The sequence below is a fragment of the Neovison vison genome, chromosome 5 (assembly GCF_020171115.1).
Source record: "Neovison vison isolate M4711 chromosome 5, ASM_NN_V1, whole genome shotgun sequence".
NCBI lineage: Eukaryota > Metazoa > Chordata > Mammalia > Carnivora > Mustelidae > Neogale > Neogale vison.
Window position 1 is genome coordinate 131,791,699 of NC_058095.1, and position 22,856 is coordinate 131,814,554.

General features: G+C 34.6%; 1 protein-coding gene across 1 annotated transcript in view; it reads right to left on the minus strand.

Annotated features, from left to right (window-relative positions):
* DACH1 (dachshund family transcription factor 1) overlaps positions 1-22,856 on the minus strand; it is a 424,345-nt gene that overhangs the window by 239,129 nt on the left and 162,360 nt on the right. Inside the window, exon 2 of the mRNA XM_044249859.1 lies at positions 752-867. Coding sequence (XP_044105794.1) covers positions 752-867 — 116 coding nt within the window. The remainder of the gene's footprint in view (positions 1-751; positions 868-22,856) is intronic.

The following is a 22,856-nucleotide window of genomic DNA, read 5'->3' on the forward strand; positions in this document are numbered from 1 at the left end:
ATACAAGTAAAATCATGACAATTATTATTTTAATTTGCTCATTGGTCTGGATGAAACACGCAAAGTGGGCAAACATGTGTAAGTAAATTAAAGCCTCAATGAACACATCCAAGTGGTAGAACCAAATGAGTTATTTTCATATCTAATGCATTATTAAAGTTGTTGATGGTGTGGAACTTATGCAATCAGGACTATTTTTTCTTTTCTTGAATGTTTTTAAAATTCTGGAAATGAACATCTTTCAGAGGTTTCTAATGGAAATGTATTCACACTATAGTTTGAAAAAATAGATATTTTATTGACATAGTTACTCTTGTTTGGATGCGTTTCAATTTATTTCAGAATTCTTCTGAATGAAAACATAAATTTAGAACCCAGAGACCTGGGTCTGAATAACCACTAACAGTTATAAGCTAATTGACCTTGGGAGAGTCACTTGATTCTCTCCCAGCTTTGACTACTTACCAGGAAAATATGGATAATAATTTGTTGTTTGAAATTAGTGAGAGGATTAAGTAGAATCACTCCTAGCATGGTGCTCAATTTAGCTTCTTTCACTTTATTTTAAATAAAGAAATGATGATAACCACAATGCAGTTTTGCAAGAAATTCTCATCAACAACACAATATTAGTGTGAACAAAACACAATTGATGAGTATAAATACCTATGTAAACATACATATACACATATAAGAACTATGGCATCGGCTGACTTTTAATGTTTTTGTCATAAATGGGTAGAATTCTTACCTGTTGGTGGGATTATCCCAGGAGACATGAGGCCAGGGACAGAATGTGGCATGATATGAGAGTTCTCTGCAGAGGTGACACTTTGAGTCCTCTTAGGAGGCCTTCCAGGTCTAGAACTGAAACAAACAAACAAAAAATTTTTACAATTAAGCTGTTGTCTTACACATCATTTCAAAGTTGTTTCAAGTGGTAACATGGACTGTAAATAAATTTGTTTCAAGGACGGTTGCTTTTGCAGTTAGATGTAATAGACTTCCATCACTAATTAGATTACATGCTGAATTCATTTTCCTCATTGAAGATCAGCCACTCTTGATGCATAATTCATAGCCTGCACCTCGTTACCTGCTTCTTCATATTAATATCTATACACAGTTTGAATTGCCTCGTTTGCATATGCTAAAGTTCTGCATGCAGCCTTCAGCACGAAAATTATGCACTAACTTGTAATAATTATTACAGTCAGCCTGCTATTGATTTATGAGACTTTTAAAAACCAAATATGTGTAGTACTTGTAATGAATGATATTTTAAGGTTCTTCAGGAAATTAAAAGGCAATGGCTGCCTAAGGAAATGTTCTGCTTGTTTGATTTAATACTACAGTTAGCTGGGAGGTGGAATGAAAGAGTGATTCAGACCTATAGCACATTTTTCGATGATATGTTTTATTACTTCGCACTGCTAGCCTGATATCTTGATGATAAATGACAATACATATCTAATGTGTGAAAAGGTCTTGCAATTTCTTTATTTTTTGTCATTTAAAAGATAAGTCAAGTTATCATTTAACCCTATTTTATTTAAATGAGCAGCCCCACTAGGTTGCTTTACTTTTAATATGCTAAAATAAATTGGAAAGGCTTAGGATTATTTGCAGGACATCGCTGAGAAACTGCCAGTATAACATCTTATATCTGCATTTAGGATACATAAAAATACATCGTGTTTGTGTTTTAGTGGTACTTGTCCTTTATATACTTATTGCATGAAATTAACTTTTAAAATTTTAAAAGCACAAAGCACAAGGTGAAAAGGAAGTAAGGGTTTGCTATTTTTGCATAAGAACAACATGAAGAATACAATTTTAGCAATTCTTGAAACAAACACACTTAGCATTATGTTTCTCCTTTCTGTGCCTGTATCATGAATATGCTTTTATGAAATGCTTTTCCATCATATGGCCAGTATGTGCCTAGACATCTCAGAACCACCGGAAAGAGCCTTCCTAAGTTCACATTTTCATGTTAGCCTCAACTGAGATCCTTTGCCTCATCAGAAGAGTCAAAGATCTTGTCTTTATTATTTAGTGTAAGTAATATATGTGATCATTTAACAAACAATTATTAAGCACTTGCTGTTTCAAAGCAGTACGCTGTGATTTCAATCACAGTGTCCACTGTGATTAATTTGGGAGAATGGGTTCTTTAGCTTTCAGGAGTTTATGCTTATGCCTAAGGGGGACAATCTGGTGCATAAATAACTATGGCATACACCAGAATGTGCTAAGTGTCATAAGAAAGTCACAAGCTGAATACTAATTGGAGGTTAGGCTGGATGATGATACTTCCATGTAGAGGAAAGCAAGATAAGATTTCATGGCAGTAGAAGCATTAGAAGAGAATTCTGCAGGAAGAGTTAGGCAGCTATGGAGAGGAAAAGAATGGAAGAAAAGTGCACTCCAGTGAGAATATGAGAGATGAATGGAAACATGACAACGTATGAATGTGCAGGATTATCTCCAGTGAGCCAAAAGAGGTCAAGGGAGGAGGAACAAAGATGGATAATACCAAATTCACTGCCTGGGTCAGAATCCTGAAGGGCTTTGAACCAAAAGTAAGGAGACTGTGAGTTTGTTTTGCTATTCCATAAGGACTTTCTCCCTCATAGTGGAGTAACTGTCTGGCTACTTATTCTTATCTGTTATTATCATTCTTTATCTTCAGCTGTTTCTTTAACTTTGGTTACTTGCCTAGGGTTAATCAACAGCCCTCTGATAATCATCATTCTTCCTGAGTAATCCTGCTACTGACATCCCTGAGATGCTGAGGAATAATGGCTAAAGGTGTATCTACAATCTAGGTCTTCCTCCTGGGATTCAGACAGATTAATGCCTGTCTACCGGAAATCTCTGCTTAGATGTTCTTTGATAATCTAAGACTCAGCTTGCCCAAATCTGGACTCAGCATCTTCTGCCATTAAAACCTATCTCTCTTTCCCTGGTTCAGCAAAATGGAACCTAACTGACTAAGCCAAAAATCCAGGACTCAGCTGTGTCTCCCCTGCCAACCTTGTACACTCAAATATCATCTCAATGAAGATGTCTCTCTGATCCATTCTCCTTTCTCTATCCCTGCTTCTATCTTCCAGGTCAATCCCTCATTTCTTACTTGATCTACTATTCCAGTCTTCTGAACTGTCCTAAGATCTACCTCCATGCCTGCGGAGTCCATATGTAGCCTATAAAGCCTAGAGTCCGGAGTCGGGACAACTCTCCACACTGATCTCAAGAGGATTTTTCCTAAAATGCTAATCTGATCATGTTTTGCATTTGCTTAAACTACTCACCCTACTGAGTAGTTCTCCGTAAGATTTACACTCCTTACCATGGCTGCAAAGGCTTCCAATGCTTAGCCGGTGCCTATTTTTCCAATTGCACCATTTTATTCTTACATTCATGTGCCCCCTCTACCCCAAGTGCAGAGTGTCACAAGTTGCTTTGGTCTCCCATTTATACCACCTTTATAGATGCTGCTTCCCTTGTCCCCAAGGCCTTTTCTACACGAACTCATCCCCATTTCACCTGGCTAAACTTGGCTTAACTTTCACTATCCTACTTACTAACCACTTCTAGTTAGTATGCTTTATATGCACCATGATAACCTATGGTGAACAATTCTATCATAGCTCTCTCTGCACTGATCGTAGTAATCTGTGCATTTGTTTTACTCTCCAGCATACATGGCATAAGTGTATAAAATATATCTCTGTGTCCTAAAAACTTAACTCAGTGCCCGGATTACTACATATATTTATTTTCTTTCCGTTTTCCTTTCTTTTTTTTTTTTTTTCCTTTTTTCCCCACTGTATGTCTTTAAATACGTTTTAATCCAATTTAGGAAGTCCTTTCCCCAAAATTCGTCCAGTATTCTACCTCATCCATTCCAGTGGTCTCAAAGTAAGGCCCGACAAAAGTTGGTAATTTTAAGTCTCAGTATAATCCTAAATTACATCAGAGATCCAGGAAAAAAAGAGATATTGAGAGATCTCAAGCAAGATGCTTTGGGGAAAATGGGAAAGAAAAGGGAAAGTAACATTTTAAAGTTTTAGCCCTTTAATTTGTTTTGCTTTTAAAGAAAATGAAACTGTTGAAGAGTACTTTATTATTCAGGCCACAGGAGCTGTCCTCACTGCCCTCACTCTGGAAGTGGAAGTCAGGCCACTAAGTAGGAACACTTTAGATCCCGCTGTGATTAGAATAGACCCAGTGGGTTCCTTTCACCCCAGATATCTCTTACCCAATCTATCACGCTGCCTCCAATTTCACCAGTAGAGATTTACTGCTTTCAGTCTTGAAGCCTTAGATCTTTTAAAGCCTTCCATTAAAATGCAAATACCCCTGGTGGTGGTTACACCCTAAAGCCATCAATGAACACCCTACTGAGGATTACTTTACAATTAGAAGGGAGCACATTTTTGAGATACCTACTCAAAGAATGGAGGGGACTGGAAGAAAAGATTTGGAAGGATGGTCAAGTCACTTACCCTTGAATAAGAATTTTCAAGAATAAGACCACTAGAACCTCTCCTTCGAGTTATATGTGACTTCCTGGCAGAGGGAAAGTTACAGGGTTTATTTATTAACAAGGCTTTCCTTCACCAACAGTTGGGGTAGGTCCTCTCATTGATGGGTTTGGTAAGCAGTCTTAGTCACTAACTGCCAGAGGGTTTGTCTCTACGGAAGAGAACTGAGTTGTAAAATACTTGAATATTTAAATTACTTTCCACAGAGCTTTAGGCAAATTCTCAGAATCAGTATGGTACTGTGACCTTCTGGCCACACAGATACTGCCTTGATAACTCTATCTTCAAATTCTAGCTCTACTAATTTACTAGAAAAGTGTGGCTTTGATCAAGCCATAGGTTAGCTGTAACTTCTCTGAAAACATCCGATTAAATTAGGATTTTTTTTTTAAGTGGACCTGTTTACTTTGTAAGAAAGAAGTTACTCTTGGAAAGAAAAATAAACACTTAACTGAAAAGAGGAAATGAAACAATTAGCAAAAGCATTTCCTGTTGGAATGATCAACAGCCTCAGTAGTAGCCACCTTCAAGCCTCCTTATCTGTAACAGTAACCCAGCTCTACCCCAGAGGATTAGAACAGCTGAACTTTCCTAGTTCTAATCAAAGCAGAAGACCTCACTTAAATAAATTATTACCCTTAACAGCTTGAATGAAATCAAATTTATGACTTTGGTAATTGTTTTTGCCAGCTTTACACATGAGCCATGGTGCAGTCTTTAGTATTTTCAACCATCTGCATTATAAGAGGAGAGCAATGGCTTAGAGATGTCCAGATCCACACTTAATATCTCACTTACTTAGGAATCCACCCAGGCATGCTCTCTCCCACAGCTCTTGAATAAAAAATCTTTCTTTTCCTAACCGATCCCTGGGCAGATGTCTCTCCTTAGTTCACCCCATTAAATCAGTCTCATGCTAATTTCTGTCTCTCTCCCACAACTGTATAATGTTTTCCAACTCTTCCTGGTCCTTTATTGTACTTATTCAGGGTGAAGTCAAAAATCCAACTTAACAAAAGAAAACTAAAGTGATATGACTTAATAAGCAGCTAAGTGCATCCAAAGAGTGGAGGCATTTAAAATGTTAGAGGGAGGGTACATCACAGAGTCTGCAATTCCCCAATCTTCTCCATAGAATCATCTTCTGCTAATCTTTTCAGTAGTTTTTGAGAAATTAAGTTTGATTTCCTTTCTGAGAGTTGAAAACAGAGAAACATGTAAAATCCAGAGAGACTGTGATAAGTTATTAATTAGGAAATGCAAAAGTAGCTGCCTAGCAGAAATTTTGGTTCCAAATCCTACCAGCTTAAAGAAGCATTCCATTCAGTCAACTCATTCATCCATCTATCTGAGAGAAAGGAGGTACTACTGTAGGACAAGCAATGGGCTAGACACTAGCATTGCAAGAATAAAGAAACGCTCCCTTCTTTGGGGAGGAAGACAAAATGAAATCGCCTGTGGGATTATAGCACAGAACTAAAATACACGGCAGCAAGTGAGCATTGATTCTAGTCTTGGAATACAAACAAGAATTTACAGGTGAAAGTCGCTTGCTCCATGAATCGACAAGAGTTCATTTGCCTTCTCCCCAGGAAAATTCCAATTGCGTGTTTACAGTCTGCAAATTTTTTTCTAGTAAACTACTTCCACAAAGCCAAGTGAAAATACATGAGAACAATGACTAAACATATAGTCAAATATATGATACACGTACACACACACACACACATTCATATTTCTAAAAGGAAAGGTACAATTTCCTTAAGATTTACATATCCACTTGAACATTTTGAAGTCATGAAGAATGATGTTTTTAAAGAGATTATGAGAAAATGCTTATGTCCTAAGTGAAATGAAAAAAGCAAGATAAAACCTGCAGATGTATATATACTGGAGCACAAGAGGGAGAGGGAAATTAAGTAAAAAAAGTAATGAACATATATAGAAAAAAGACTGGAAAGAAACATACTAAAATATTAGAAGGGGGGGCACCTGAGTGGCTCAGTGGGTTAAAGCCTCTGTCTTTGGCTCAGGTCATGATCCCAGGGTCCTGGGATGGAGCCCTGCATCAGGCTCTCTGCTCAGCAGGGAACCTGCTTCCTCCTCCTCTCTTTCTCTCTCTCTGCCTGCCTTTCTGCCTATTTGTGATCTCTGTCAAAAAAATAAAATAAAATAAAATAAAATATTAGAAGGGATAATTGCTGGTTAAAGTAATACATATTTTTTTCTATATCTGAAGATTACAGATAATCTGTCAAAAGCATATCTTAATTTAAAATATAAAAACAAACTGTTTCACATTCATTTAACATTTGAATGACTGGCCATATTTTTTAGATAATTCATTGTGGACAAACTATGATCCTGGCTAAACTTGATCAGTGCCTGAGATTTACCTCTACACATAGCAGAAACTAGATACCACATATGTGCTGCCAAAGAGAGCAATGGAAGGTACATAGATACAATTTATCCTCTTGATCTTTATTCTGTAGTTCAGTTCTAAAACATGTAATAAAAAATAGATAATTGTACGTAAAAATATTACTCTTGTGAGAACTATGAAATTAATCTAAAATATGTAAAGTACAAATAATCATTGATCTCTTCCAGATTAAATCAACCTCATAAAATAAATCCATCAAAATAAAAAGTGCAAAGAACCTCTGAAGATTAACATGTGTATACATTTCACTAAAAGAAGCAGAGGATTCACAATCCTCAGTTTACTAACAGGTACTTCTCCTTTATGAGATTAGGGGCTTGTAATTAGAGACACCAGAATGCTTGTTTGCTCTCTCTCAGCTACTTGAGGACACAGTATGAAGGAAGGCCATCTACAACCGGTAAAGAGAGCCATCCCCCAAAAAACTGACCATGCTAGTACCCTGATCTCAGACTGCCCCTCCAGATCTATGAGAAAATAATTTTCTGTTTTTCAAGTCAGGCTATGGTATTTTGTTATGGCAACCTGAGCAAGACTAAGACAGAAGAAAATTCTGTATATAACTAAACAGATACATATACAAACACAAAATAAAATTTCCTTTGAAAAAGAATATAAATTAATTTTTTAAAAATGCTTTGTGCTCAAATGAATTTGGGAAATGCTTAGTTAATCCTATTCAATGGGCATGTGTGTTGTGGAAGCACTTCACAAATTCCCAAAGTTTTTAATATTTTTGTTTTGTGGGACATTTTCTCAGAGTTTTCACTATGCTGATATGTACTATAAATCTCTAAGAATGTGTTAAAATAGGCAATCATGAAACTTGGTTTATCATGAAAAGCAGTTATTTCCAGTGAGGTTTTTTAGAGACTTGTGCCCTAGTGGAATATGTTCTTCCTCACAGTATGCTGATATTTAAATCATGGAAATCCCTCATGCCTCTATATTACCAAGCCATGCTGCGTCATATGTCACATGGCAATTGTCACTTGTGAGTTATTTCCTAAGGACTAGAAAAGCAGGAATTCAGAGTTGATATAAGACTTGATAATTACTCAAAACAGAAGGTTAACGTGAATAAACTGAAATCATCACCAACAAAAAATAACTGGGAGTTAGAATTAGCTACTTTGGTGAGGAAGAGTTATTGTTGCCTCTGACTTCGAAACTCACACTATCCAGGCCTGAAACAGTATCAGAAATTTGACACAAAACCTGTTGCACAGATTACTCACAAAATACCTGAGTCTCCACCTTCGTTAGAGCTATTAAATACTGAATAAGAAATTATCCCCAAAAGAGTTCTAACATATTGGAATATGACTAAGATATTCTTAAGCATTTGTATAAGCTGCTAAAATGCTAAAAAGAGTCCCTGTCGGACAGGTTATATTCTTGGGATAATCTAGTCCTTAACGTTTACAAGCCCCTCTACCCCTTTTTAGAATCTATACATAAGGGCCACATTAAAAAATTCTTTAAAATTAATGTAATGTATTTAGCTATATTAATCTCAGAATTAATATAATAACCCTAGTTTTGATTTCTTAATTTAGGGAATATGTTTTTTAAGATTAACTTTTATCGAAGCATATTATATGAATTATTAATTACATCTATGATAAATGACACCTTAAAAGTAAATGTAGTGTTTCATCATAAAAATATATTCAGATTGTATTAATATTTTGTGGATTAAAAACCAGTTTAATGTAACTTAAAGTTTTAATTAAAAATATAAATGTTTATTATTATTTATTTTTACCTTTTTGTAACATATACTGTACAAGCACATATATGATATTTCTTCCAGGGAGTACATTGTTTGCAAATGTCATTTAGCAACATGTTTGTCTAGAAAGCTAAATACTTTTAACCTTTTAATCACCTTTTTTCTCTTCTTCTCAGAAGAATTTCAAGGCACAGATGGGTCTACCACAAAAGATCTTTTTTATAATTATCTGCAAAGAATGACTATGATCCCTTAAGAGACAAATCCCAGAATAATTAGAAACAATAGTACATGACTTTCTTAAGATTTTGAGAAGAATTAATACTTTATTGGCTTCTTTTTCACAGTTCCTGTCATACCTCAAAACCATATTTTATGAAATTTAAATTTAATATTGAAAGATATTCCAACTAAAATAAGCAGTATCAAAACTAATCTTTAATAGAAACTATAGGCTCCATAGTCACACAAAAAAAGCTTTATTTCTTAAAATTTTTCAATTTAAATTTCAAATTCAATAGATCTTCTTTACAATTTCTATTAGCTAGATTTTGTTTGAACCAATAGCGATGCATTAAGTATTTTATTTCACTGGAATATACCATGACCTGTTCCTAAATGTGCAGTGGCTCTGGTTGACTATTAATCTGTTCTTATAGATTATCTTGAATTTGACCCCAAAATACACCCAGTTGCTCCAATCACAACGTAATATCCAACTTTCTCCTCTGTAGGAGAAGCCATTTCCAACAGTCTGAATGACCTCTTTCCAAATGCTTTCATTTTACTGTGAATAGTGTATAAAATAACAAAATAATCACAGATGTATTATATTACCTAACTAGTAGGCAGGCACTGGGCTAAGTTCACTATGTGATGTAACTCTTAATATTTGTAACAAAGCTTTGAGATAGGTATTATTATTATTATCCTTATTTTACTAAAATTGAAGCACAAGAAAGTAAAATGCAATACTCAATATCCCACACATAATAGTAGAGTGCAGTTGGGATGGGGTAGGATAAATAGGCAAAGTGTGGAGGTTTCTTAGGGCAGAGAAAATACTATACGTGATACATTAATTGTGGATACGGATCATTATACATTTGTCCAAACCCATGGAATATACAATACCAAGAATGGACCCTAATGTAAACTACGGACTGAGTTATTACGATGTGTCAGTGTAGGTTCATTAATTGTCACAAATGCACCTCTCCAGTGGGGGAAATGTTGACAATGCAGAAGGTTGTGCCCTTGTGAAGGCAGAGGGTATATGGAAATCTCTGTATGTTCTGCTAAATTCTGTTGTAAACCTAAAACTGCTCTAAAAAAATGTCTTTAAAAAAAGTTATAGAGCCAGGTTGTGAACCAAAGCAATCTGATCCAGAGGCCAAGCCCTGAGCACCACACAATCTGCCTCTGTAGGGTATTTGTTTGTTCATTTAGTCAACAAACATTAAATGTTAATGTGCATGACCTTCTAATGTGTTCTGGAAATACCAGTAAGATACTGTCCCTGAGTTCAAGTAGCTCAGTCTATTTTTGGAAATAGATGTATAAAGAATTACAATAAATCATGTTAAATACTGCAGTAAAAGTTCCAAGGGAGTGTTGTAGGAACATCACAGTAGGGGTTCCTCTGGAAGGAAGAGATATCAGCAAACAGGAGTTAATCAACTGAAGAAGGAGAGAAGGGATTGAGTAATAAAATGTCCATAGAAGCACAGCTCTTCCTTACACACAGACACAAACACACACTTCTGTAATGCAATCCTGAATTACTCAACTCCATGCTCATCTTTTCTTCCTTAAAATGGTAAGTATCACACGGTCTAGCATGTAATCTTTTTCAAATAGTTTCATAAATCACAATTCATTTCTCCACATTGTCTCCATACTTCTGACCTTGAGAAATATGCTAGACATGTTGGTAGGCACTGATTTTTGGTAAAATGTCTTTAGGACATTATGATTCATTTATCTACTTTAGATGTATGTATGTTGTAAATGTTTCATTTTAGGGGAATTCAAAAACAAGTTGGTGTTATGTAATCAATTGTGTGGATGAAATCTGACTCAGTAATTAATCCATGTCCCTTTCAATATTTTACTCTGGCAGGGGTTTGTACCCAGAACAAGGAAACTCATTAATGATTTAACTGAGTTTTATCATTTTTCTATAAGTTTTATCTCAATCTTGATCATACTTGCTACTCCTTTTTTTTTTTTAAAGTACACTGTAGGCTCAGTGCAAGGTTTGAACTCGCAACCCCAAGATCAAAAGTTACATGCTCTACTGACCAAGCCAGCCAGGCACCCCTACTACATATTTTTAATATACAAGATAAAAAATATTTTATAAAGAAATAATCACTAACCAACAACAATAAGGATGGGGGGAAAAACTATAGTAAATGTGCATCAGTCTTGATGTTCTAAAGCAATCAGAATCATAAATTTCTGGTAAAGTAAATCTTCACAGAAAAAAACCATTTGGTGTAAACCTCTACACTGATAAATTACAAAAGTAGATGCAATAGTTATGTTTGGATTAAACTACTGGTGCTTAGAGATGTAGCTTCAAATGCAGGTTAAAAACAGACTCTATGAAATCAGTACTAAGAAAAATCTTGTCTTCCTGCTTCTGAATGCAGAGGGAAGATGGCTGGCTCAACTCAAAATACATGTTTTCACCTTCCACTGACAAGTTATTTGTTTGCTACAGCTGAAGAAAATGTACATAACTAATTTATTTGAGAAACCTGTTAGGAAACAAAATACAATCACCATTCCCCTCCACTGTGTAATGCATGGGGAGCTGTCAAGAAATGTAGTCGAGGAGCACAGAAATTCAGATACCACCCCCAGAATTCAGAGACCTCCTGACAACTTTTTAATACTCCTAGGAGAATTCTAGGTCTATGAAGTAATGAAAGGATTATATTAAGTCAGACAAAGGTATGCTGTTTCCAGCCTGCAGAGATTTAATAACATGCTTAATTCATTATCTGACATAGATGTTACATAAGCACCAAACATTGCTATTAATATGATTTACATTAATTGAATTCTATTTAATACTTTATGAAAGTGTTTTCTTTAATGAATGGCCTTTTAATACTAATGCTCAATATTATAAGAAATTATGATATAAACTGCCTGTACCACAGAGTTGAAGAAGACATCGACAATTGTCCTTTCAAGCTTGAATAGACATTGTTTTATCAGGGGAGTTTCTTTTTTTTCTAGAGTACTGTGCAGAGGCTGTTCTTTAAATCCCAATCATTATGTTAATTCCAGAATTTCCACGTTTATTTATCCATACCCAAATCATAATCTAAAATGCTAAAAAAAAGTATTGCCTTAATGGTGTTACTTAAAAAGACAAAATGATAAGGGCTTACATTTAGAGCTGACGTATTTATATGTACCAGGAATTCTTCTGAGCACCTCATGTGTATCCTTTCATTTAATTCAATAATTCAGTAAGTTAGAAATATTTCTATTCTATAAATATGAGAACTCAGGCAACGATGTGTTAAAAAATAGTGTTACTATGAATAAAAGTATAGATCTTATTCCTTGGCTCAAAGGGAAACACTGTTTTATGGTTAAGTATTGTGGTCAGCATTATTTTACGGAGAATTCTAGGAAGATAACAGCTATTACATTTACTTTTTAAAACAAATGCTAAAATTCTGTATTTCTCTTGATTTCTTTATCTATTGATTAGAAGGGCTTTCTGATATCTAGAACTCTGCCTCAGATGCATGCTCAGAAAAAAGGATTCTCAAAGTTCGTGAGTTTACATCTGATGACACATTCTAATGTGCTCCTTTCTTCAACAATATGATAGCCCACAGACATGTGTTTGGTAACCACTGGGTACAAAGACCCATCCTTGAAACTATAACAGAGAAAATGACAACAAAATACAATCTTTTCTCCAAAAAAGAATTTCCTATTGGTAGAATATACAATTACTTAGGATACTAAGTCTCAAGTGATTTTAAAAAAAGAATATATTTTCAAATACTATTAAAAGGGAATTAGCATTTGCAGTGGGTCTGGAAACGTGTGGATTTTGACTGATGGAGGTAAGTGAGAAGGCATTAAAGGTTTCAAACAGCATGATCAAGGGCTCTAAGGCAAAGAGTAAGTGGAGAATGAGAAATGATGGCTAGGTTAAGACCTCAGTAGATGCTCCCTTTGTACAGAATTTCTAGACCATCTCTATAGATTTTGTATGTTTCTTATGTGCTTTACAGTTTTGGTTATAGTGTAAGACCTTTGAGAGAGTAGCTAAGGCATGTTTTCTCTGTAGCTCTCCCTGACCTTCCAGTACAGAGGGCAATTAATTGTGTGAATTCTGTGGTACTAATACAACTAAAAGGGGTGGGAAAGCTTGGTAACTGAAGGACATACTGCAAAAGGCAAGACAAATATTGAGGGTCGAAGAGTGGGCATTCAAAAAGGGCAAAGCATCATCTAATTATAGCATTCATCCTTAGGAAGTGATAGTATGTGAAATGTGATGGCTCACGATTTTGTAGATTTTCCTGATGAGATTTGAGTGAAAATTAAGTTAGCTGCTATTGTCAAGGTAGAGATGAAAAATCATCGGATTTAATAATAACTGAATTTAGTATATGATTGCCATTATGCTATATACTTTGATAGGCATTGTATGATTTAAACTTCACAGTAATGGTATCAGAAAAATGTTGTCCTTGATCCCATTTTACAGATGAATAGAATGATGAGAGAAGAAGAAGTAACTTGAATAGACCATAAACTGCTAAGGTAGAAGAGCTGAGTAATATCAGGTTGGCCAGCCAAATTCCACTCTCAATGGTCATACTAATCATAGAAATTTCTCAGCTCTGAAGAAATTTACATTAGAAGTAAGTAGCCAGATAGAGATGCATTTTTGAAATTTACTTTCAAGGTTTTATTTCTATTCCGCAACTCCAAATGCATTTATCATTTTGATTTACGTGCACTATTTTAAAATATAATTGAACGTTCCTGCCTCCGTACCTTTCCACCTGCTGTTGCTGCTTTCTGGAATGCTCTTCAGTTAGAGATCTCCAAGACTCACCTTCCCTAACCCCCACACATACGTCACTGGGTCCAGTTAATGGTTTTACTCCTTCACCCCAGTGAGGTTAAGCCTGAGTATTGTTTAGAAAAACTATATCCTTATGTGCTTATTAGAAACTGTGTTTTGTCCAGATAGCCTCCTTGGGGGAAAGAATTTTTGAATGTTTCATTCACTGCTATGTCCCCAAAACATAGGAAGATTGAGGGCTCAATAAGTACCTATTAAAGGAAAAAAATGAATGAGTGGACAAAGGAAGGAATAGAAGCTCACTGTGGGTCTATGGCCTTCCGAATCTACATTGTCTTCATAGCATTTAAGTACCTGAGGGGCTGTGGCTACGACATGTCGAAGTGTTTCGTATGGTGTCAGTTTGATAATGATGATAAAGTGGAAGGGCGCTGAGTCTGTGTGCTCTTTGCGTTATCCTACCTCTACCTAACCGAATACTCTGGATCTTAGTGTTTCAAAAGTGATGTGGTGGGAAAAAGAATATTCCATGGATTTTTAAACTAATTGCCATATGTGGAGCTAGAAATCATCAGTGAGGATATCCCATGCCCAAATACGTACATTTTTGACTTGGTTTTAAAATCGATCGCATGTATTTGAAAATGTAATTCATACTTCCATCATAAGTTGTGCTTTTCTAATCACTTGATTTATTCGATGCATCTACATCGTCATCAAAAATAAACCATCTTGAAACTAAAACTTTCTGATAAGTTCTTGCCTGCATATACATGATGATATACAAGAGTCCTAAAATACTGCATTTAATTACATTGTGAGGTTATATTATTCAAAACATGGCATCAGAACATTTCACTTACTATTTGGGAAGTTGAGACAGATTCCCATTTTATGCATTTAAGGAAGTAGGTTAAGTAATTACAGACTTAAAAATTACAAAAGACTAAAAGAAAACTATACTTTGGGTAATAAAGAAATTTATAGGCATGACATTGGTACCAGATACTACTAAAAAAAAATTGATGGAATTATCTACATGGAAATTAAAAATGTTTTTAGGAAAACTAATGTTGAAAAATTAGTGCTAAAATAGAAAAATATATATATCAAAGACAAAAGATTATTGTCCTTATTTTATAAGCAATAGATTCCAATAACAAATGGCAAAAGAATACAAACAGGAAAAACACGAATAAATAATAATCATCATTTTTTAAAAAAAACACATCCTCACTAGTAAAAAGGGAATTCAAGATCAAATTCTGTCCATCAGTTTGGCAAAGATAAAAAATACTAACACCACACTGGTAGAAATACATACATTGCATATTTCTTAAGGACCACTGGGCTAATGTATCATAAGTGCTTTACTTCCCTATTAGTTTTTCGAAATCTTCTGAATATTTGGCAAAGAGCAAGGTTTAGCTTTGTTTTATTTTGCTTTAATCAGAAAGACAATAAAGTAGAGCATCCAAGAGATGGATTCAGTGATACTAAAAGAAAATTATTTTTCAAACACCAGGAAAAACTAACATATAATGCTCTGAAAATATTAAAAGTAAATCGTATATGTACAAAAGCGTACTTTATTTTAGAAGTGTTAGCATAAAGTGAAGATAAATAATTAGAAGTAGATCCTAGCTTGCCTGCATATTAGGAACATAACCTCTAGACTTTATTGACTAGAAATTATAACTTGGCTATTTGCCTTAGGGCAAGTTTAGCCTCCAAAACTCCTATATATCAAGGGGATCTACAAATGTAAAAAAAATATTTTTGCCACAAAATATGTCAAAAAGTTAAAAAAATGATGAAAAATGGAGACATGTAGATGGCTAACTGCATAAAAAACTCTCAGCTTTACTTATACCTTGAGGGGGTCAACTTTGGAATTGCATTTCTTTTTCTTTGTTAACATTTAGTCTGACTTTCTGAAAACTACCTTTCATTTTCCTAAACACAGGGCTTCTTTAGACCTCAACAATGGATTTTGTTAAATCTTGAGGTTTCCCTGTTTGAGTGAGAAAGAGGAGTATAATAGCCTCCTTATCTGTGAGGGGGATACATTCTAAGACTCCCAGCAAGTACCTGAAATCACAGATCATATCAAACTCTCTCTATATTATGTTTTTTCTTATACATACATACCTATGATGAAGTTTAATTTATAAATTAGGCACAGAGAGAGATTATAACCATAATTTATAATAAAATAGAACTATAACAAAATACTAAAATAAATTATGTAGATATGGTCTCCCCCACTCTTAAAATATTTTACCTTACTGACACTCACCCTTCCATCTCTTGAGATGATGTGAGATGATAAAATGCCTCCATGATGAGATGAAGTGAGAGGAATGATGGGCACTGTGATGTGGCATTAGGCTACTACTGACCTTCTGACATTATGCAAGGGGGATCATCTGCTTCCAGACCATGTTCACATCAGGAAACTGAAGCCACAGATAAGGAGAGACTACTATGTATCTCCCTACAAGATATGGCCTCTTTAGTAAGAAACTCCATAGTCTTTTGTTGGGTTTATTGCTAAGATTTATTATACCTAAATGGGTGGTGGGTGGTGAGTAGTTTATAAACAACAAAGCCTAGTAGTATGTAAGATATCAAACATGAACAGGATTTAAAAGGACAACGGTAGAATTTTGCTACAGAAGACTTTTTGAATCAATCTAAGGAATTTTTCTGTTTTTCAACTTTCGCACAAAACTCTTCATGAGATTGGAAGAAATATTTGAAGGGAATGCCAAAACTCCTATTAACTCTCTCAACTAAATATTGCAGTCAAATGTATAAAACTGCCATAGATTCACTGTGTGTCAAAATGTTAATTGATTTTCGTCAAAAAATTTTAAAAGTGATGTTCCTTTCCTTATTTTGCTGGAGTCCTAAATTTGCACTGCGTAAAACGGTTGATTGCATGGTCTTAGTTTTAATTGCACCTGCTCTGTTCTGTTTTTGTCACAGGGCTTTGCTACACTTCCTTGACTAATGTACTCTGAAATTCTGTGAAAAGCATACTTGTGCACGTGTGCATGCACGCACATGGTTTTGACAAGGCTAGCATTCTCCACGCATGCTAAAGCCAAAGGAAATGGCAAATGGATGGAGAAAAAAGAAAAGACCGAGAAATAAAAAATGGATCTCAGCAAGAACTGGGAGATCTTCCTTCTGTTGAGAAAGCAAGTTCAGGGAAAGATGACAAGAAATAGACAACCTTATTTTATACGGTTACACTTACAGAAGTGCCATCGAGTAGATTAGATCACTGAGACTGGACTAGCGCCATATACACAATCTACTAATAGTCTAATACTAGGGAAAGGAAGATGTCCTTATCTTTTTTCCCCTTTGTAGAACCAGAGTAAATAAAATGCAAACTTCATGTTTGAAAATAATAATTAATGCAAGATGATATTTCCAAACATTTCTCATCCCTCACCAAATCTTAGCCTTCATTGGTTAAGAGAAGTTCAAAAAACTTAATAAGTTAAAAGCAAGATCCATTCATTTTGACTTTAAATTAACTGCACTTACTTTAAAGGCTTCTAAATTTTAACTTTAACTAGTTAATTATTTTCTAGTGACTTTTCCTGAATTATAGATTAAAGAATACAAAACCAGCCCTCGACCTAAAATCTAAAATCAGACTTGCTAATAACCCTTTACCAGCTCTCCTTGATCTTTAAGCATGTAGCAGATACTCATAACTTGCAGAAGTACTGATACACATGTACATGTGAAATTGAGGTACACACTAAAAGCTCTTAACTGATAGCAGTGTTACTTAACAGAAGCACAGATGCATTTAAGTAATCTTTTTTTCATAAATGGTTCTATATATGTGAATCTGTATGAAATCAATAAATATGAATGCTTATTAAACTACTCTATGATCAAGATATTTTCTTAGGTAATTTTTTAAATCTGAGATATAATAAACTCAGTATGATAGTTGATAATTATTACATTTATAATACATATAACTTTAGATGGAGTTGTTTTCCCCAAATGATCGTACTTTATTCACCACTGGGTCTTCCCACAATATATGAATGTGTATCACTCTGTATCCTGTTACAAATTATTTTCTATTTAATGACTTTCTGTGCAGATATATAAGTGAAAATCACTTAAACATCAAAGCATGGAATTCAGAAAGATCAAATGTAAAAGGAAATGGGAAACAGTGAAAGCCTGAAAGGGGAATTGATAAGGAGGTAGTTAAGAGAGTAATTAGGGTGTGAAGAAGAAATTTAAGATACATATTACAATAATAAAGTAGAAACAAAATAAAGAGAAATAAAGTTTTAGTAAGGTAGAAAGATAAAAATAAAATTCAGAAGAGATCCTTTGTGAGATGTTAAAGTATAAGCAGAGAAACAGAATGGTACGTTAATTCTAAGAAAGGAAGGATAAGGACAAATTCAGGTTTCATAATAAGGTGTGAATTCAATTCCATGCTGTTTCATCCTGTGAATTCTGTAGTTGTTTTTAGACATGGGAGCCTACATTCCTGGTTCACTACTCTCCCCCAAGATTGCAGTAGTACTTAATTTTTTATGTGATGACCAAGTGCCATGACATCATTCCACAGAAGAACCCCTCCAGCTTCATAGCCAACCCCAAATTATATTAACTAACATTTGTACACACACCACCCCACACACGCAGACAGGCATGCGTGGATAATATACCCATGCACACTGCACACAGTGGGCAATCTTTGGTTTCTGCTATTGTCGTCTCCTTTTGCTCCTCCTCATCAAAAAAAAAAAAAAAATGTTGCTCCTGGGTGGCTCAGTGGGTTAAGCCGCTGCCTTCGGCTCAGGTCATGATCTCAGGGTCCTGGGATCGAGTCCCGCATGGGGCTTTCTGCTCAGCGGGGAGCCTGCTTTCCCCCCTCTCTCTCTGCCTGCCTCTCTACCTACTTGGGATCTCTCTCTCTGTCAAATAAATAAATAAAAATTTAAAAAAAATGTTTTCAGCACATATTTGAATGAAGCTATGCAAAATCCATGTTTTCTCCATCGTATCCCCTGCTGCAGCATTCTATTCTAAAAATCAAGGCCCAAGGAATGTATTTGCTAAACTCAAATATTCACAAGGTACTTGTGAAAAATGTGAAATAAGTTCAATTTTACAAGGACTCTAAAATGCATATCATTTTCATATAAATTTCACCTTTATGACAGTAAATTAAAGTGAAAATCATGTACTGTATTTAAATCTACATTTCTAACAAAATGGCTTTCAAAAGTTTGGCACCAATGAATTATTTTCTTGATTGGTTTAAAGTACTATGAAACAGGGAAGAAAGAAAATAATTCTGGGCTTATATAAACCTCCACCTTCAATAGCTTACCAAGCAAACATTAACAAATTCTTTGCATCCTATTTACTGACAACAGTTCTATAAAACAATAAACCTCTGAAAGTAATTACTTTACATTTATTTTTCCCCCACATTGAAGCAAAAAATATTTGTCATGTGAAAGTTAGCATTGAACTCATACAATAATAGAGATTTATTGAGACAAGGAACAAAGCTGATTAAAAAAAATAAAAGCATTGAAATATAACCTAACATCTTTTCTAAAACCATGATAATAATTACCTTAGGAAAAGGTGGTGCTGACCACAGCATAAATGCCATCAAATGGAGACTTAATTTTATTTCAAAGGATTAAACCATAAATTACTTCTTAAAAATTAGTGAGAAAAAAATAGATTCCTTCTAAAGTCAATTTAATCAATTCACAAGAATTTACAGGAGAAAAAATTATTAGACCATAACATTCCAAGAGGTTCTGTGAGAATCATACTGAAGAGCCTTGCCACTCTTATTCAGAAGCTAATTTAGAATATATACGACTGGATTTTCAAATATCTGTTTAACAACCTATATTCTAACGTATTTATGGCCATCTCAATCTAGATTTCAAAAGCGTAACTGGTTAGGTTTTCCTCGCTTTTAAAAAAAAATTGTTCATTTTCCAAAAACTTACTTCTAAATAAGAACTCTAGATCTTCTTACTTGTGTGGAATATGCAGGCTAGCACAAAGGATAGGAAGCATTTAGCAAATTCATGTTGACTAATACATGCTATTCTATTCTCTGTTCACAATTGGCTGTTCCTTCATTGCCCTTGCTCTACTATCCTGAAGGTAGCATAAGAAAAATACACTTCTTAGTATAGAAGGCTTTTCTCTTCTTAGAACTTGCTGTGGCCAATGGCATGTGAGCAGATGGGACACATGCCCTGAGCAGAAGTCAACTGTGCACTCGTATAGCTCTGCCCCTTCCTGAGCTTCTGCTCTTCCAGGAAAACAGACCCCAATGGAACCCCATAAACTTGCCTGACCAGGAGTCCTCAAGTAACATCAGCTAGAAATAAATGTTTATTGTCATTAGCCATTGAGATTTTGGTGTTGTTTGTTGCTGTAGGTAAAGCTGACTATGCAAGATGCATCATAAATACCATCATTATCTGTTGTAACTACTTAAAACAGAAGAGCATTATATAGGTTGCAGCTTAACTGCTGATACTATGCATCAGAAATACACATACTTTTTGAGAAAAGAAACCCAAAGCCCTCAACTCCTATGGGTAGGGTAAGGAATCTACCTAGAATTAACAGTAGACTCCTAATCAGGGCAAATCTATTCCTCCTAGCTAATTCTCGATTAATTCTTATAGGACAAGAGAGGATAGAAAGTTGCATTTAGAATAATGATAACAACTATTTGGAGTCTACACATTAAGATTAGATGGACAGATAAACCTTGACTTACAAAAGACTGTAATCTGATTATTGACAAATGGCTCAAAATGATCTGCCTAAGTACAGGGAGAAAAAGGTAGATACAATCTTAAAATAAGTCAGTACAATGCAAGACTTTTTATTGAGTTCAAAAGAGAATAATAAAAACTCACTTTCAACCTACTTACATGATGACATTTAACCTCCTCAAATAAAGAAGGGTAGAAATAAGTGGGTTTTAATAAAACTTAAAATAATTTATGTATGCTTCTTTGCTTCTAAAATCATTATAGTAATTTTCTGATAAATTTTGATTTTAAAAGGATTAATTTACATTGATATCTTTATGATAGTAATGTGGGAACAAGCACTAGCTTGTATGTACTAGCACATTTATAAAGAACGATCCACTGTGTTGGAAGATAATGGTGATTAAGACAGGTCTAGGACAGAATCAAAAATGATTAAATAGCTAAAAAGTACTCAGTGATTATTATCACTGGGTTTTCCTTTAGTGATAATATTTTATATTTTTCTCTAGTGATAATATTTTGTGTTGAGATGTTGACCTTTATTTATCCAATGATTCCTAGTTGGAAATCAGAATAAAGTCCATAGCCAAAAATGAGAAAAATTTGGTCCTACAGCACTATTTAGTGACCAGAATGTTATCTGCTACAACTTTCAGGACACTGGGGTTCATTTGAAGAAACTATCCTACATGTAAATGAGTATTTATGTTGAATAGATAGAGGTAGCCAAAATGTATGAAAGATAGTGGTAAACAATGTTAAAAATAATCATTAAAATATCATTAAACATCATTAAAAATGGATTTATTTAAAAATATTTTTATGGATTCAAACTCTTCATTGAATTCACACAGCCCAAGACTATAAATGAATGCATAGATAGATAGGTAACTTCCTAACTACCAAGAAACTCCTCCAATCCATCGATAACTGAGACTTCAGGAAAATTATTTCTGCTGCTCATTTGTCATCAGGCTTGCCATCTGTACTTTCCATCCACACATCAACTTTTTGCTGTTTAAAACCAATTGTATCAGTATGATCTCTTTTCAGAATGCCATGAAGCCTCCACTATGACAACAGTATTTTACGGTTCATAAGTACTTTGTAAGTATGCTCAAATTCCTATCTCCTCTGTCTTTTTCTCATCCCCAAAGCCCCCCCTTCCCAACAACTATCTTGAATTAGTGACGTTATTTTTTATACCCTCATATAATACCTTACATTTATTTCTGTTTATTTTTTTCTTGTTAGAAACAGGCCATTTTTCCTCTCATCAATCAAGAAATTTAGTGGTCATAACCTTCTTATTGTAAATATCCCCTAGCCTTACCAACTGACTTCAAGTCGTGTGTGTGTGTGTGTGTGTGTGTGTGTGTTCAAAGTATTTTCTAATGTAAATATTACAGGTCTCAGGACAGAACCCTATCCAGCTTCAGAGTTCTTAAGTGGCATTTTAGCATGTACATCTTTATCTATAAAGTATCAGGGAGGCATGTCTGGGTGTCTTGGTCAGATAAACGTCTGACTTCAGCTCAGGTCATGATGGCAGCAGGTCATGATGATAAATAAATAAAATCTTAAAAAAAAAGAAAAAAGAATCAGAAAAACAGAAAAAAAGCAAAAACTGGATTAGACATGTATTATTGACCCTGCCTAAATCTAAGACGTTAATATTCATGAACAAAATACTTGCATTTTTACAATGATGAAGTTGCATTTTTAAAGTAACAGTTCCTTAATTAAAATTTGTAAATATTTAGATTTGAAATAATCAAAACAGTATGACATAATTTCCCAATCTGCTTGCTATTTCTGCAATTTAGCAAAAATATGGGCTTTGACTACTTGGACATCTTCCATGCTCTTAACACGCTGGTTTGATATAAAATAAAACTGCTTCTTTCACAAATATAAACTATGATGTTTTCCTTATAATTTCACTGGCCAAAGTATTTTTTCAGAATAATTTTATTTGTTTATGGTAATTTGCTTCCATCACACATTTTGCTCTAATTCTATTGTTTCTGAAGAAAATGGACATTTTTGAGGTATTGCATAATGCTGAATAAAGCAGAAATGCATTCCATTTTCATATTAGAATCTACTTAATACTATATATTCTAGAATTATTCTTTGCACTCTATTTCAGACAGAAGTCTCACATTTATGATGCATCTGCCTCAACATTAAGCTGGTGCCAAGCATGAAGTTGCAGAGAAAGACT